This window comes from Lissotriton vulgaris, chromosome 8, assembly GCF_964263255.1.
Source record: "Lissotriton vulgaris chromosome 8, aLisVul1.2, whole genome shotgun sequence".
Taxonomy (NCBI): Eukaryota; Metazoa; Chordata; class Amphibia; order Caudata; family Salamandridae; genus Lissotriton; species Lissotriton vulgaris.
This window is the reverse complement of record NC_141696.1, coordinates 425489294-425506915: the sequence shown is the minus strand read 5'-3', so window position 1 is coordinate 425506915 and position 17622 is coordinate 425489294. Positions and strand designations below refer to the sequence as shown.

The window sequence follows — 17622 nt, the reverse complement described above, 5'->3', positions numbered from 1 at the left end:
TCTCCCAAGGAGGTTGCCATTTCTTCCCGTCTTCGCCTCGTACAGTTTAAGATCCTGCACCGGGTGTACGTGACTGGGCCCCGGTTGATGCGCATGGGTTTCTCCTCTGACGGTCTTTGCCGCAGGGGTTGTGGGGCTCCTGCCACTTTCCTACATATCCTCTGGGATTGCCCGGTGATCGCCTCCTACTGGAGGAGGGTCCACCGCGTGATGGCGGAGGTTACTGGCGTGGCTTCCCAGGCGGAGGCCCGTCGATGCCTCCTGAATGTCTGGGAACCGTCCGACCATAATGCCGCGCAAACTAGGTGGGTCACCCTTGGGAACATGGTGGCGAAGAGGGACATAGCCCAGCGATGGGGTGCGACCGCGGCCCCTCTATTGGTGCAGTGGAAGGCCAACATGGATTGGTGTATGTTTAGGGAAAAGACAGTTTATGTGGCCAGAGGGAGGCCGCGGACTTGGACGAAAGTCTGGGGAGCATGGAACGATTATAGGGGGGGCGTGTGCCAACCGCCTGAGCCAATTGACCAACACGATATTGTTCTTCCCTGACCTGTGACGCCAACTGAGCTTCGATGTGATTCTTTCTCCTGATACCCTCCCCCACCCCCCTCCTTCCCATCCTGCATTCTGCCTTTCTTGATAATTTTCCTGCCTTATTCCCTACCCAACCCCGACACCCAGCGTCACATTTTACTTACTGCCACTTTCACGCCCACGGGCGCTTGTTGTTGTTTTTCTATCATAAAATTTAACCTTTGATGATTATGTCTCCAATGTTGAACACTAATGGCCTCCTTTATTCCTGCTGCCTTGCCTCCGGGATGTTAGGCTGAATAGCTGTGTGTTCTGATCTCAATAAAGGTTTTCAAAAATTAAAAAAAAAAAAAAGAAAGAAAGTGTGTTGTGCTGGTTTACGTTCGTATCAGCCATACTAAGTACACTGATTGAAAGCAGTCAGGTGCTTTTTGAAGGATACAGTTGAATAAGTGGCATACTCAATGAGAATAAGAAACCATAAAACAAGGAAGCAATGATTCCAATAAATCTGCATAGAAACATAAGCAAATGTACAAATGAAGCAAGTAATGGCAAAATAAAGCAAGAGGTAAAAATAATTTATTCTCACATCTTTGTTAGTTGGTTAATTTTTCCTGGATGACATGCATGGTGCTTTTTGAAGGATACAGTTGAATAAGTGGCATACTCAATGAGAATAAGAAACCATAAAACAAGGAAGCAATGATTCCAATAAATCTGCATAGAAACATAAGCAAATGTACAAATGAAGCAAGTAATGGCAAAATAAAGCAAGAGGTAAAAATAATTTATTCTCACATCTTTGTTAGTTGGTTAATTTTTCCTGGATGACATGCATGGAGGTAAATCCTGGCACAGCTGCAACCCTGGATGGCAGGGCAATTGACATAACGCATTGTGTACATGCTTGTGTCAAGTCTCAAGCAAATACGAAAGAAACACATTTATGTAGCAACAAGCTGGTAATTGTCCTTTAGAGAGCCGCCCTACTGTTGGGGAACCATCTGTCATATGGATACTTCATTACATATATTGCGTTAAGTTAGCATGAGTGTATTACATGTTTAAACAGCCGCTTTGCCTTCGGCTTCAGTTTTGCACACGACACGTACTTGTTGTTGTAGCTTTCACCCTAGAAGCGGTGAGGTGTTTTATTTGAGAATAATATGTTATTCCTATGCTATCAGCTTTGCCTCGTACACTTGGTACAACTGTCTGCACACTGAGAGCTGCACACTCTAAGATTAACCTAACACAAGGTTGCTGGGAAGTCTGATCCTCGCACCACATTAGACATAACACATATAATGTTGATGCCAACATTTTGGGCTCTACGCGGGTTTAAGATAGAGTTACACGGAATGAACGTAGACACTTGGTGCTGCGCATGGAGAGAGCTGGTAGCTGTTGATGTGAACTGCTCCTACTGACATTGAGAGGTATGGGGCCGCCCTGCTAAAGCCCGAATGAGACCTTCTTAGATATAAAATAATATACTAGATAGGGTGCGCGAAATATAGGTGATATCGATTCTATAGGTTTTGCATTATAACATGCTAGCACCTTTTGCTTACTATGGATTAGTGACTATGCTGCTAACTCTGATTTTTATAATCTGCATTTTGGTATTATACAAGATACTGCGTTTGAGAACTTTGCATTGAATAATAAATATTTCAAACTTGCATTTGTGTTCTTTGACTCCCAGTTTTGGTTTGAAATGATTATATAACGAAAGAGTGTTCATGTGTTCCACGATTCCTGAGGTATTCTAAAGATCATGTTCTGGTTTGTCTAAGACATGGTTCATTACATAATGATCCATGAGACACTGTAGCTAGCTAGGTAAGGAGATTTCTGACACTGAGATGAGTTTTGGATCATCCTAACTCACTGAGGTTCTAGATCTCTATGCACAGTTCTGTGGGAGAACGGAAACCCTGCTACATGGCGCCCAACGTGGGGCCATGTATCTGAAACCTAACCGCATCCCACACAATCCCATCAAGGACTGGCCAAGCAGTAATTTGTACTGAATGTAAGTCTCTCTTTAGTCTGTGTACTGAATGTGAGGAGGACAGAGGGGCCAATGTTCCATTAAGGTACCGAATTCCTGTTCTTTCTATCACATAATGGCCATCGATCAAGCGGAAAAAATAAAACACAAAACCAATTGACATAAAAAGATAAAACGAAAATAGTATCAGCCAAACGTATGTCCAAGGTGGAATTAGAAAATGTTTTTTAAACAACGTGGCATATTTTGCAATAGTCGATGGTTTCTTTGAAAGTTCCGAATCAGAGTCAAAAGAGAATCTGGACTGGTTAGCCAAACGGGCATGTAGGTCGGACATAGATAAATCAGCAGGATCTGCATAGGTCAGCTCATCAATGTTAGCAAGAGGAATAGTATTTAATAAAGGACTAGATAAAGCAGGCATCTCGAGGGACACCTCCTGATCTGTACCAGATGTAATAGCCAGCACAGAGTTCCTCACCATGGAAGGACAGGATGCAGCCGGTGTCATGCTATGAAGAATCGGCCACCCTGTGTGTCTTGACATTGTCAATAGAAATAAATCTGTTTTCTTTACGACCTGGAAGTGGTGGTAAAATGACTGTTCTTGTGCCCTTCACTCCAAGGACTCGAACCGGCGGTCGATATGAGGGACCAAACTCTTTCTTGTTATCGATCTTCTCTCGAACCAGTTCTCCAACTTGGGGTAGCCAGCCAACTACCGGGATCTGCAACGCATCATCCGATGTGGAGGGCAAGTGTTCCTTTGCAAGACTGTCTCTGGTCTTTTGTAGACCCTGTAAAACATTGCAATGTTCATCTACGTCAAAGGCCGCGGCCTGGGCCTGGCAGTCTGCACCATCAAGGTCAGGGACGTACATCTTGATACCAAAGAGCATTTCGTACGGGGTCCGCCCACCCAGAGACCTTCTAGGGAGATTATTAAGCGCACGCTGCACGCCATAGAGGTAGGTCAGCCAGTTTCTACCAGTGCCTATAACACGGGCTGTCAAAGATTGCTTTAAGTCGCGGTTCATTCTTTCTACTACAGAATTGCCCTCAGGCCTGTAGGGGCTTGAAAACTTCACCTGTACTCCCAACGAAACCATAGCATCCTTATACGCCTTAGAGGCGAAAGCCGGACCCTGGTCCGAATGGAAAGTACCACAAGCAAAGATTCCCACAAAGACACGCAAATCCTTAATGACAGTTCGCGAATCAGCGCTTCGATGCGGCCATACCCATACAAAGCGTGTGCATGAGTCAACTGCTACTAAGATGTATTTACAAGCAGTATCAGAAGAAAAAGGACCGCAGTGATCCAAATAAACGCAACCAAGCGGTTTATTAGAGATGCACAACTGTGTCTGAGGCGGACGCGCAGCAGTAGAAGGCTTAATCTGCTGACAAATGTCACACATAAGGACATAATCGCGCGTCTGTTTGTACAGTCCCTGCCACCAGAACCTCTGTTGTAGCTGAGATACAGTGGCTGAGACGCCCGCATGCGCAGACGCCACACCTTCATGAGCCGCTGTAATCAGAGAAGCTCTGCGATCCGAGTTGGGAACTAAACGCTCTCCAACTTCAGGAATTTTCACATAAGGAACCTTATCGGGACTTAAGTGGTATGTGTACTTCGAAGGGAACCCCGCAGGATATTTACCTCCCTTCGCTGTGGCAGCAACAGCCGCCAAGATGTCATCATCTATTTTGCTTTTGGACCTCGTGACCGCTGCAACTAAGTATTTTGATACCGCTGACTTCGCTGCTTCATCAGCAAGCGAGTTGCCAACAGCGTGGACTCCCACGCGCTGGTGGCCGAGAGTATGAATCACAAACACGAGCGGCAGTTTCTCTTTAAGTTCCGCCACTCGGACCCAGATCATTTTATGTTTTATTGTGCTACCCTTGGAATCACGAAAATCATTCTGAATCCAAAAGAACAAGTTCTCATTGTAAGACTGGACACAGTAGTAAGAATCACTTACGATTAAAGTCGTCACACAAGGATCAGCGTACTCCAATGCAAGCATAAGAGCACGAAGCTCTGCCAACTGTGCGGTGCAGTCCCCTAGCGTTTGTGTGTGCACAACACTGGACTTGAACTCATCGTTCACCATGGCACCGACCACAATGGCGCAAGCGGAAACGTAGGCATGTTTAGAGCCATGCGCAACCTGCGCCGAACCATCCGTGTAAATGATACAGTGGAAATCCTCCAACGGTCTCATTGCTAAAGGAGCAGGATGAACAAATTCATACTGTAAATACTCCTGCGACCGTAAAGCGGCGTCAAAAATAAACGTGACATCCTGAGATGTCAAGGATGTAGCCCACTGAATCCACCGAGGGTGCAAAGCTTTAGAATTTGGTACACTGGCTTTCGTGACCGCCTCCAAGGCTGGACACGGGGTGACAACCAACATGCGCTTTCCCTGCGACAGGGCACGTTCCTTAAGAATTGCCATCTGCACAGCCGTTAAAACTTTCTCCACAGTGGAAAAACGCAGTTCAGCCGAAGTGTACAAGTGTGACTTGTAAGCAATAGGTACAGTAAGATTAAAAGGAGCAAAAAGGGATGAAACGTTCAATGAGGTCCAGGGAACTCGACCAGCCTTAAGAGTCTGTAGCGTCCATGCAAACTGCATCACAGAACGCAATTGATTTTGACCATGGTATAACGTGGACACTTCATCATGTACAATATCAACAACAGAAGAAACAATATTATCCAATGTGTAAATTCTGGAAGAAAGCATGTTAATACTGTTATCGACCACTGCAAGCACTTTTTCCAAATTTGCTTGATCAATAGCTCTCAGGCGCTTTGCTGCCTCAACTTGTGAAAATTTCCAAATCTCATTGTATATAGCATAAAGAAAGCGTTTAGATCTACCCCTAGCTGGGCCTTTTATAAAATCATTTAGGTCTATATTTTCATTCAACTGGGACAGATGCAGTTTAACTGCAGCCAAAGTGGAATGTTGTAACCAGTTCTGACACAATTTTCCTACTGAATAAGTAGTAACAGTGTGATCTGTTTCAAACCTGGGATCTGGCCTGACGTGTGTAAACCCTTCAGACAAACCCAAAAAACGACGTTGGCAAGCATCAGAGCTCCTCTGCCACATGAGACACTGTAGCTAGCTAGGTAAGGAGATTTCTGACACTGAGATGAGTTTTGGATCATCCTAACTCACTGAGGTTCTAGATCTCTATGCACAGTTCTGTGGGAGAACGGAAACCCTGCTACACATCCAGTCGTTAGTTGTACTTTTCTATGTATCACAAGACTGCACAGAAGCTTCTGCAATGTCCACTTCCTCAATCCTTATCTCAGGTTGGTAGTAACTGCCATTCCAAGGACTACATTAATTCTGTAGAAACATAATTGTTTTTTTTGGCTTTGTACTCTTTGGGGACAAAAACATAAATCTCATGTACAGCCAATGTCTAGAGAACATTGCCTAGTTTGTGTGCTGCTTACAAATGTGTATTTGAGTGAACCCCAGTATAACTACCTCAGTCTTTCTCTTGCAGTCATTGGAAGAAGTATGTGATCTGCTGCACGCTGCACCATTCCAGAATATACTGCCTAGGATTCACGTAAAGGGTAAGTGTGCAACACCTGCTAAACTGGCAGATATCCGTGCCTCCTTACCCTTGACATTATGAGAAAATCACTCTGATCATTCATTAATGTATGAATAAACGCCAGTCTGATAGAACCTATTTTCTCAGTGTGATATTACCAATACTTTATACAGTTGTATCTTTCCTACAGCAGCTCAGTACAGAAGTAACTAAACATGACATCTAAAAGAAATATATTTGATGAGCTGTTAATATAATTCATATAACAAAAAATCGGAGACCGCTTCAGAAAAGTATTTGACCTGATGTCAAACACTGTCATCCTGAACTACTATCACAAACCATTCTAAAAAAAAATGTGTATCCATTAATATGTAGTCCAGATTATAAATATAAAATACATTCTGATGGATACATCTTACCACAGATTCCTCACTTTTAGAATATCACGAGGTGGTAGACTGGATATACTGAATAATTCTGGTAATCCTCCTGCTTGCACATAGGTGGTAGTGTGGCTCTCCCATGATTCCGTACCTACCCATAAGCACGATCCGGCTCAGTGATGTCAATTCCTTTTTTCCAGCATCCTTCGAGGTGGATCTGGAGATCTTACAACTCCTCCCAAAAACTTTCTTAGGGTACAAGAGAACAGTGTCCCACAGAAAATGACAGGATTTAAGTCATGCCAAGACAGCAGGAACATGAGTCTCGAACCTGCACTAACTATCTGTGGCGCTTAGGCTCTAGCTGCAAATCTGTAAATTGTCCAAAAAGTGTGCACTTATGCACCCGAAGGCTATTCTGGACAGGGAGGCTAAACTGCGTTGCCGAACATAAGAGGAATTTGTTGTTGAAACATATGTCCTTCTTCAAGTCCAGGGCACAACCGCTGTCGCAGTCCCAAGACTGCTTCCACAAAATGTCTATTTCCTGCTCAAAGCCTCCTGGTAAGCCTAGACATAAGCATAAGATTGGCAAGTGGGATACAACATCATCCTGCCAATGGAGGTATAGCTAGAAGGCATGAGGGCATCAAGATAAAAATTGCATTCCTCCGATGTCTCCTGAATCCAAACCAATCCCTCAATTGATCCCTGCGCACTTGAATTCCTTGTCTTCAACCCCACAGTGAATCGAGGTCTTCAGAGAGGCCATGCTGAAGATTTTTGTTGTGATTTTAGCCCCCTCTTGTGGACTTCCCGGCCCACAGAGCAGCAACTTCCACTGGTAGGTTCACCCGCTGATGCAGTCTACTCCCTGGGGACCTACTAAAGTGGTCTGTATTGACTCTGGTGCTTAATTTTACTCCAGCACCAATGTTCATGCTGGTTCCTTCCATACGGATTGCATTAGCGCCAATCCATGATCTGACAATATTCTCTGACTCCGAACTGGCAGTTTGAGGCATGTCTGGGTCTAGATGCACATGCTTAGCATAATCCCACCATCTAGTGTTGGGCTTGGATATGTACAAGTTGGTTTTCTTCGAAGAAAGTCTTTCGAGTCTGGAGGTATAGTGACTCCTCCCATTGCTGGTAACACGCATGGTCATCAACTCCATTGTTAGATTGTTTTCTCCCGCCGTCAGGTTCGGACGTATGCCCTTCTGCTCCGGTTTGACATCATCGTTTTTTACTCTTTCCAAATTCTACTGTCTGTATTGTTTTCAGTTTCAACGGTTCTCTGTCTACCTAGTCAGTGCATAGACGTTCGAGGCATGTGGGCTGCTGAATTCATATCTTGTGCTTAGATCGCCGCCTAGTGTTGGGTCCGGATGATCGCACATTGTTGTCCTGGAAGAGTCTTCGAAGTATCACGAGATAGGTGGCTCCTCCCCTGGACTACAGTGCGCATGGGCATCGACTCCATCCCCAGATTGTTTTTTTTCCGCCATTGGGTTCGGATGTATATTGGTTCACTCTGTCGGAATCGATATAAAAAGTTTCTTAAGGCCAAAAGGCCTTTAGTTTTTCGTCGGTATAGTCTAGCGTTCGGTGCCGATTACTTCCAGCTCCCTTCGGAGCCGGATTTCCAGAGAGCGCGTGCTTCTCGACGCTGAAGGCCCGGTCGACGCCAGAGGCCTTATCGACGAACTATCATGGAACGGAGCCCGTTCAAGAGATGTCACGTGTGCAACTCAAAGTATCCCCACACCGACGTCCATCCGGTGTGCAACAAGTGTCTGTCGCCGGATCATGATGAAGCCAGCTGCATGGCTTGTTCCCGTTTTTGATCCAAGAAGATGCTTAAGCATCGACGCGCTGCGCGCCAGGAGGCCCAGCAGACGGCACCGGTGCCTGTGGACATATTCGATGCCGGGGATGATGAAGGAGCTGACCGGGAAGTTCGTGAGAACCTATCTAATCCGCGTCGGAGGTTGACTCCAACTACGACGAGGTTGTTGAAATACTCGAAGAGGAAGAAGTTGTCGACGAGGTAGGAGACGACGACGGGGCCTTTGGGGCCATGGAAGATAGCTCGAGCGAGGAGCTAACTCTCTCTGACATTGGGGCCGAAACGCTTCCTAAGGCTCAGGTCGAGGGATCGCCAGCAGGCCTTACCCAAGATCTTCCAATAAGTTCTACGGCCCCGCCTTCGGGCTCGGCTTCGGACATTACTATGGAGCCGCAACCTGCAAAATCGAAACCGAAAGTGAAAGCTCCGGTCTCGACGCAAGTGAAAGCACTGGTGCCTACATCGAAACCAAAAGTGCATATTGCTTTGGTCGGCTCTAAGTCCTCGGATCTGTCGGCAGCGACAAAGCACAAGGCCGTTATCGACCCGAAGAAACAGCTCAAGGGCGTCAAGACGAAGTCTACCGTGCCCAAGGCAAAGGTCAAGGCAGTCGACCGTAACAAATTGGCACCGAAGACAGTCAACACCGACAAAGGACTCAGTGATCCCAAGGTTCTCGAACCTCCGCGTCGACAGGACAAGGCCAAGAGTGTACAAGCCCACGAGTCCACGTCTGGGGGTGCCCCACAGGAATCCGTCGAGTCGACGCAACCGTCCGCCTTCTTCACAAAGCAGGTGTCAGACTCCCTGAAACGCATCAGGGACAAGGCCTCAGGTGTCGGGCCTAAAGATCCTCCACCTTCGAAGCCTGCCGACAAACCTCAGAAAACGTTGACGCCCATCCACTTCACGCTACCGCGGAAAGTGGCGCCGAAGGCTTTCGCCCCTAAGATAACCACCAACGTGCCCAAGAAGGCGTCTTCGGTGCCGAAGGCCGCAACAGCGGTCCCCGCCATAAAGCATCGACAATCCTCGTTGGAAGAGCAACAGGAACACTTTATCAATGCTGAAACAGGCAGACTTTCCATTTATAAGCGGAAAATCGCCCCGGAACAGTCAATGGAGTCCTACAAAATTCCACTGAAGAAGAAAAGGGACTTTACTTCGACGCCCGTTCTTGTGGAACCGGTGTCTCCGCATGGCCAGGATGTCTCACCCACTTATTCGGATGTGGACATTGGGGAAGGTGATGATGATGATGAATACAGCTATCCTGTCTACACTGATACAGATGATAACAATGAACCTTGGGCAGCTGCTGCTGACCCAGGTGACCCTCACTCTACCCCAGACACTCAAATGTATGCGGTAAAGACATGACCCACTGAGGATTCGGCTGCATTTGATGCCCTCATTGAAAGGGCAGCTAAAAATCATGACGTCCAGCTCCATGCTGGCCCCATTGAAGTAGACTTTCTTTTTGACACCTTTTCCGTCTCAGAGAGGACTGTCAAGACTCTGCCTATGTTGAAGGGTGTCTTGAAGCATGTTGGGGAAATCTTTAAAGAGCCTACAAGAACCAGGATAATAAAACCTAGGATTGAGAAAAAATATAAACCGGCACCTAGTGACCCTACTTACATCAAGGGACAGTTGCCGTTGGACTCTCTTGTTGTTTCCAATGCTCGGAAGAGGGCTAATTCACAAACGACTGGTGATGCTCCTCCCCCAGATAAAGAATCTAAGGTGTTTGAGGCATCGGGGAAAAGGGTGGCAGCTCAAGCGGCCAATATTTGGCACATTTCAAACACTCAGGCTCTTCTAGCCAGGTATGACAGGGCACACTACGACACACTTGAGACCCTGTTACAGCACCTCCCAGATCAATATAAAGAGGCAGCTGAGATGCTCATCCAAGAAGGGAAGCTCATATCAAATGCGCACTGGACGTAGCAGACACTGCGGCCAGAGCAGTTAACACTAGTGTTATGCTGAGACGACATGCCTGGCTCAGAATCTCCGGGTTCAAGCCAGAAATACAAACCACCATTCTCAATCAGACGGTAAACCCTGATCATCTATTTGGCCCAGAGGTGGACACCACCTTGGAAAAAATCAAAAAAGACACTGACACTGCTAAGTCCATGGGGGCCCTGCAGTCCCAGCAGTTCCGGGGTGGTTCTTTTCGTCGCTCAAGCAATAGAGGTGTTTCCAGAGGCCAGCTCTCCCAAACAACACAGTACTATAAAGGCGGCACGCAGAACACTTACACCAAGCAAAGTTGGGGTGGATATCGTGGAAACAGCGCCAAAGGCAGAGGTCGTGGAAGCAACAACTCCAGATCCTCCGCCACTGCCAAACAGTGACGCCTTGTCACTGCCCCCCGACCACGCAACACCTGTCGGGGGGAGACTTCAACAGTTCCTGCCAGTCTGGAAGTCCATCACCACAGACAGGTGGGTCATACAGCTTATCCAGTACGGTTATTGTCTGGAGTTAACATCCACTCCACCCAACATACCCCCAAGACACCGTCCTATGTCCGCCGACCATTTGCACTTATTGCAGCAGGAGGTACTCGTCATGCTGCAAAAAGGGGCAATCGAGCTCGTGCCTGTGGACGAAAGAGGCACAGGAGTTTACTTACTGTACTTCTTGATACCAAAAAAGGACGGGTCCCTCAGACCCATACTGGACCTCAGACCCCTCAATCAGTACATTCTGTCGGAGCACTTTCACATGCTAATGCTGCAACAAGTCCTACCGTTGCTCAGTCAGGGGGATTTTCTAGCAACGTTAGATCTGAAGGATGCGTATTTTCACATTCCGCTGCACCCGTCACACAAAAAATACCTCCGGTTCACCATCCAAAACAAGCATTACCAGTTCAAGGTTCTACCTTTCGGAGTCACCACGGCACCCAGGGTGTTTACAAAGTGCCTGGCGACGGTGTCGGCGCACCTACGGAGACAAAACATTCACGTCTACCCTTATCTGGACGACTGGCTAATCCAGGCAAAGTCAGCCCAGCAGTGTGCCGCCCACATGTCCTACACCATTCACCTTCTTCACGATCTGGGATTCTCACTGAATTACCCAAAGTCCCACCTGCAACCCGCCCACATACGGCAGTATCTGGGTGCGACCATAAACACTCTGGCAGCCACAGCACAGCCAAATTCAGTGAGGGTCAGCAGCATTCAATCGCTGATACAGAAATTCAGACCTCAACACTCGCTTCCAGCTCGAGTGTTCATGCAGTTGATAGGTATGATGGCCTCCTGCATCTCCATAGTCCCGCACGCGAGACTACACATGCGTCCGCTTCAGGAGTGCTTAGCACATCAGTGGACTCAGGCTCACGGACAGTTGAAAGACCTAGTGTTGGTAACCGGTCGTGCATACAACTCTCTGCATTGGTGGAAGCCACAAAACCTTTGCAAGGGACGACCGTTCCAGGAGCCTGTGCCACAGATCATTCTGACGACGGACGCTTCTCTCCAGGGTTGGGGGGCTCATGTACTCCATTACACTGTGCAGGGACTATGGACACCACAGCAAAGGAAGATGCACATCAACGTTCTAGAACTGATGGCTATCTTCCTGGCAATGAAAGCATTCAAGGTACATCTGTACAACAAGGTCGTGTTGATCCGGACGGACAACATGACGGCCATGTACTACATCCAGAAACAGGGAGGTACACTCTCCACAGTTGTTTCATCTGGCTCAGAGCATGTGGAAGTGGGCCATTCAGAGGAACATCTTCCTCATGGCGGAACACCTCCCGGGCAAGGACAATCAGATGGCGGACCTGCTCAGCAGGTACAGCCACCAAATGCACGAGTGGGAGATACATCCATCAGTACTCCACCCGTACTTCCTAAGGTGGGGTCATCCAGAGATAGACCTGTTCGCCACAAAGGAAAACGCCAAATGCCCAAGCTTTGCCGCCAGGTTCCCACACCCACAGTCGCAGGGCAATGCGATATGGATGAACTGGTCAGGCAAATTTGCGTACGCTTTTCCCCCAGCACCTCTAATACCGCTGGTGGCACGCAAGCTCAGGCAGCACTCAATGACTCTCATCCTGATTGCTCCAACGTGGGCTCGCCAACGATGGTACACCACGTTTCTAGAACTGTCCGTGGTACCGCATCAAAGGCTGCGCCTCACACCCAAGCTTTTGACGCAGAGCCATGGCGACATTCAGCATCCAGATCCGCAACAGCTCAACCTGGCGATCTGGCTCCTGAGGTCATAGAGTTTGGCTACCTCAACTTACCTCCTGACTGTATGGACATAATCAGGGAGGCAAGGAAGCCCACCACCAGAGCATGCTATGCGGCGAAATGGAAGCGGTTTGTCATTTTTTGTGCAGACCACAACATAGACCCGCTAAATGCATCTATTCAGAACATCATTTGTTATCTCTTACATCTGTACAAATGTAATCTGGCGTATGCTTCCATTCGGATACACCTATCCGCAATGGCTGCCTATCTCAAAAACAGACAGCACCTCTCACTTTTCAGAGTGCCGGCCATTAAAGCCTTTCTGGAAGGACTCAAACGAGTCCTTCCACCGCGGATCCCACCAGCTCCCGAGTGGAACCTAAATGTGGTCCTCACCAGGCTGATGGGTCCCCCTTTCGAACCACTGCACTCATGTGAGATTCAGTTCTTAACATGGAAAGTGGCTTTCCTTATAGCGATTACATCGCTACGACGAGTTAGTGAACTCCAGGCACTAACTATCCAAGAGCCATTTATTCAAATTCATTCCAACAGGGTTGTGCTTCGCACTAACCCCAAGTTCCTTCCTAAGGTGGTTTCTTAGTTCCATATCAACCAGACTATAGAACTACCTGTGTTCTTCCAAAATCCGGAGTCAGTTGCGGAGAGAATGCTCCACACACTTGACGTCAAAAGGGCCTTAATGTACTACATTGATAGAACCAAAGATTTTCGGAAGACTAAACAACTATTTGTTTCCTTTTCGCCACAACACAAAGGCAACCCAATTTCCAAGGCTGGTATAGCCAGGTGGATCGTTAAATGTATTCAGATCTGCTATCAGAAAGCCAAGCGCACTCTCACCATTCCACCGAGGGCCCACTCCACCCGGAAGCTGGGGGCCTCCATGGCTTTCCTTGGAAATATTCCTTTAGAATTTTGAAAGTTTTATTTTGAAAGTTTTATATAGCGCGAACAAGATCTTTGCAGATATCAGAGCGCTTTACAAATACAGGAGGTAGGGAACAAGAAACATGGGAGAGATTAACAGACTTTTGAGCATAGAATACTTGTAGGTAAAAAATTAAAAGCAAAATAGGGTGGGTACATGGGGTAGCATAGTAATTGACTAAAACCAATGATACAAATCGACAATCGAACAAACAATAGTGCAGATAGGTGTATATCTTCAAATAGATCAAGAGTAAAAGTTCAGGTGAATCTAGTCATGAGGATAGCTTTTACTTCTTTTTCAAAGAATGAAGAGGAGGAGATAAGTCTGGTTTCAGGAGGGAGTGAGTTCCAGATCCTGGGTGCCATTCCTGAAAAGGAGCGTTTATATGTTTTTTCCTTCCGGAATCTACGAGGTTTCAGAAGAAGATTATTTGTACTTCTAGTGGTTCTTGAGCCACCAGATAGTGTCAGTTTCTGAGTGAGGTAGCCGGGTGAGTTGTGGTGTACAGCTCTGTGCGTCATGCAGGCAAATTTCAGATGTATTCTGGCTTCAAAAGGCAGCCAGTTCAGGGATTTTAAGTTAGGGGAAATATGCAAGTGTTTTTTTGATCCAGTGATTAGTCTCGCTGCAGCGTTCAAAGAGGCTCTCATGGGTGCAGTTGTAGAAAGAGGGAGTCCGCAAAGGGCGACGCTACCGTAGTCTAAGCGAGGAATTACTAGGGCTTGTACAGCAGTTTGGAAGTCTTTGGCTGGGAGGAAGGGTTTAAGTTTCCTCAGGGTATAAATTTGGAAATTAGCTCCCTTAGTTGCTTTGCTGATATGCTGCTGCATGTTGAGATTGGTGTCAAGTGTAATGCCTAAGGATTTTGCTGAGTCCACGATGGTAGGTTGGACATTGAGTGCAGATAGGTGTTTAAGCCAGGTTTGGGTGGAGGAGATTTTCGCGGGAGGTGAGATCAGAAGGAACTCAGTTTTTAGAGCATTGAGTTTGAGGTGATTATCGGCAAGCCATGATTGGGTGTTTGAGCGTTGAGTTAAGAAGTTTGATGTCTTTGGGGGATTGTAATTTGAGATAAAGTTGGGTGTCGTCGGAGTACATGTGAAAGTGCACATTAGAAGCTTGTAACAAGGTGGTGAGAGGTTCCATGACCAGATTGAACAATGTAGGGGATAAAGAAGATCCTAAAGTTACAGGCACTGGTGGGGACAACAAGTTGTTGCTCTTGAATTTCTGAGTACTGTTATGCAGAAAGGAGGTGAACCATTTGAGAACAGTCCCTGATAGGCCCATTCTGGTGTTTAACAGCTCGAGTAATTTCTCGTGTTTGACAGTGTCAAATGCTGAGGAGAGATCAAGAAGGATGAGAAGGCAGGTATCGTTTTGATCTAGGATTTGGAGTGCGTCATCAATTATGTGTGTCATAGCAGTTTCAGTACTGTGCCCTCCTCGGAAACCTGATTGACGAGGGTTGAGGAGGTCAAACTGATCAATGTGATTTGTTAATTGGAGTTGTAAGCATTTTTCCAAAAGTTTTGAAAGTGTGGGAATATTGGTAATAGGACGGTAATTGTTTAGGTCAGTAGGGTCCGCTGTTGGTTTCTTGAGTATAGGTGTAACTTGTCCAATTTTGAGTGAGTCGGGGATGAGTCCTTGTTGAAGTGAACTGTTGATAATTTTGGTCCAGAGTGGGAGGAGTAGTGGGATGAAGTCTTTTACAGCGTTGGCAGGAAGAGGGTCTGTAAGATGATTAGAGGGTTTCAATGTGCTGAGCAGTTTTAGAATTGTTTCTTCTGAGTAGGTGTCAAAGGATGACCAAGCAGCATTGTTTTTTGGTTCATTGGGTGTTATGCTGTGGGGGTTGGAGTAAAGGATTACGTCATTGTGAAGATCACTCCTTATGTTATCAGTCTTTAGTTTGAAGAAAGCAGAGACGTCTTCACATGATGGTAGATCGCCTATTGTGCTAAGTGTAAGTTGGGGATGTTCCTTGGATTGTATTTTGATTAGTTCAAAAAATTTTCTTGGCCGGTTTTTTGCTTTATTGAGCTGAAGGCTGAAGAAATCTGATTTGGTGCGCTTAATTTTCCTGAAGTAGGCGTTTCTCTTTTTCTTCAGAGTTTTAAGGTGCAATGCCGAAGGGACTGCTCTCCAGGTGCGCTCTGCCATTCGCATGGCTCGTCTGTCTTCGTTGAGTCTACCATCGTACCATGGCTTGGAGTTCTTTGTGGAGACTTTTTTCAATTGCAAGGGGGCGGCCTCATTAATTATTGAGGTCATATAGTTGAGGTAGTGGTCGGTCAAAGATTGAACGTCAAGAGCGCCGGTAGGGGAAAGGAGGAGATTGCAGCTGTGGGAAGGTAAGGAATTTGGGTTGAGTTTCTTCAGGTCCCTTTTCCAGACCTTGGTATTAGTAGCTTGAACCGGGTTAAGTTTAACTTTTCATTGATGAAGAATGTGATGATGTGGTGGTCTGACCAGTCACAGGGTTGGATTGACTCAAGCTGGGTAGAGTTCTCTTTGGAGATGATAAGGTCGAGGATAGAGCCTTTATCGTGGGTCGGGCTGTTGCAGATTTGGGTGAGGTCAAGAGCATTGAGGTAGTTTTTGAGACTATTTACCACTGCGTCATTGTGATCGTTCCAATGGAGATTGAAGTCACCAAGGAAAATTTGAGTTTTGCCGTCCAGAAAAGTTTGATATTGTGTCCATGAGTTGTTGGGTGAAGATGAGGTTGTCTCTAGGTGGGTGGTAGATGACGTGTAGTGAGCATACAGGTTTTATCTCGCTGATGACATTGAGGCAAAAGTATTCGCAGGAGGTAAGTGGGGGGGGGAGGTGATTTTGGTAATTGTGAGGTTGCTCCTGTAAATAAATGCGATTCCACCGCCAGTCTTGCTGGACCTGCCAAGTCTAATGATGAGGTAGTTGGGTGGAATTAGAATATCCATGATGGGTGTAGAAGATTCGGTTAACCAAGTTTCAGTTAAAATGGTTAGATCAAGGTCCAGTGTCTTGATGAGGTCGGAGGAGTGTCTAGGGGCCGATCTGCAGTTGAGGAGTATGCATTTAAGTCTGAGGGTGTAGAGCGTGGTGGAGGGTTCTAGAGTGAGGGGGACATTAAGGTTATTAGGGACGGAGCCTCTGTTTTGTGTGGAGTGCCTACGGGGATTAGAGCGAATCGTGGGGGTGGAAAGGTGTGTGGGGGCTAAGTGTTTTTGGGGAACTGGGTCATATGCGCGGAGGAGGGTGCGTATGTCGTGGTCCGAGAGTGGGTTGATGGTGCGTCGGGCACGGTTGGTAGGATTACGAGCGGGGATAGATGTCCAGTGTGGGGAGTTTTGTGTGTGAGGGTGAGTGAGAAGGGTGGGGGATTTGTTAGGAGGGAGAGTGGTGATGGGTAAGGGGTGTCTGGATTGTGTGAGGAGTAGCTCTTTGAGGGTGTGTAGATCTTCTTTGACTTGGAGGAGAGTGGACATAATCATGTCCAGTGTGGCATTGGGAAAGGAGTTGGGGATGGGCACTGTAGGTGAATAAGAGACTGGTTTACTGTAGTGGAGGGGGAGGGGAGTGGTGTTATTGCAGGGGTTGATGGTATTAATGGGTGCGTTGTTATTCTGGAGTATAGGGAGGTTGGGGGGGAAAGGTGACGTTGAGTTAGTGTTAGGGGGGAGGTTAGTGGTATAGGTGAGGGTGTTTGTGGTAGAAAGGGTAGGAGAGATGGAGGGGAGTGATGTGAGAGGATTAGTAAGGGGGTTGGTGTTATTGGGCAGGGAGTAAGTGGTAGGAGGGGGGAGAGACTACAACGGATGAGTGTAGGCTGGGTGTTGCAGGGGTGCAGGTGAGATAGTGAGGGCTGAGAGTGGGGGGGGATAAGTTGAGGGATGAATGAGGGCTAGGGGTGTCCAGGATGCAGGTGAGGAAGTGGGGACTGGGAATGGGGGGTGGGGGGGGGGAGGTGGACCTGTTGTGGCGAGGGGGAGTGCAGTTAAGGGGGGTGGGGAGTTCTGAGCATCTAGTTGAAAGTGCGAGGGGAGTGTTGT

At 47.1% G+C, this 17622-nt stretch overlaps 1 protein-coding gene across 2 annotated transcripts in view; it reads left to right on the top strand.

Annotated features, from left to right (window-relative positions):
- LOC147697124 (cytoplasmic FMR1-interacting protein 1) overlaps nt 1-17622 on the top strand; it is a 533654-nt gene that overhangs the window by 459330 nt on the left and 56702 nt on the right. For both annotated transcript variants that reach the window (XM_086934191.1, XM_086934192.1), the window contains exon 27: nt 6101-6173. In XM_086934191.1, the coding sequence (XP_086790317.1) occupies nt 6101-6173 (73 nt within the window). The remainder of the gene's footprint in view (nt 1-6100; nt 6174-17622) is intronic.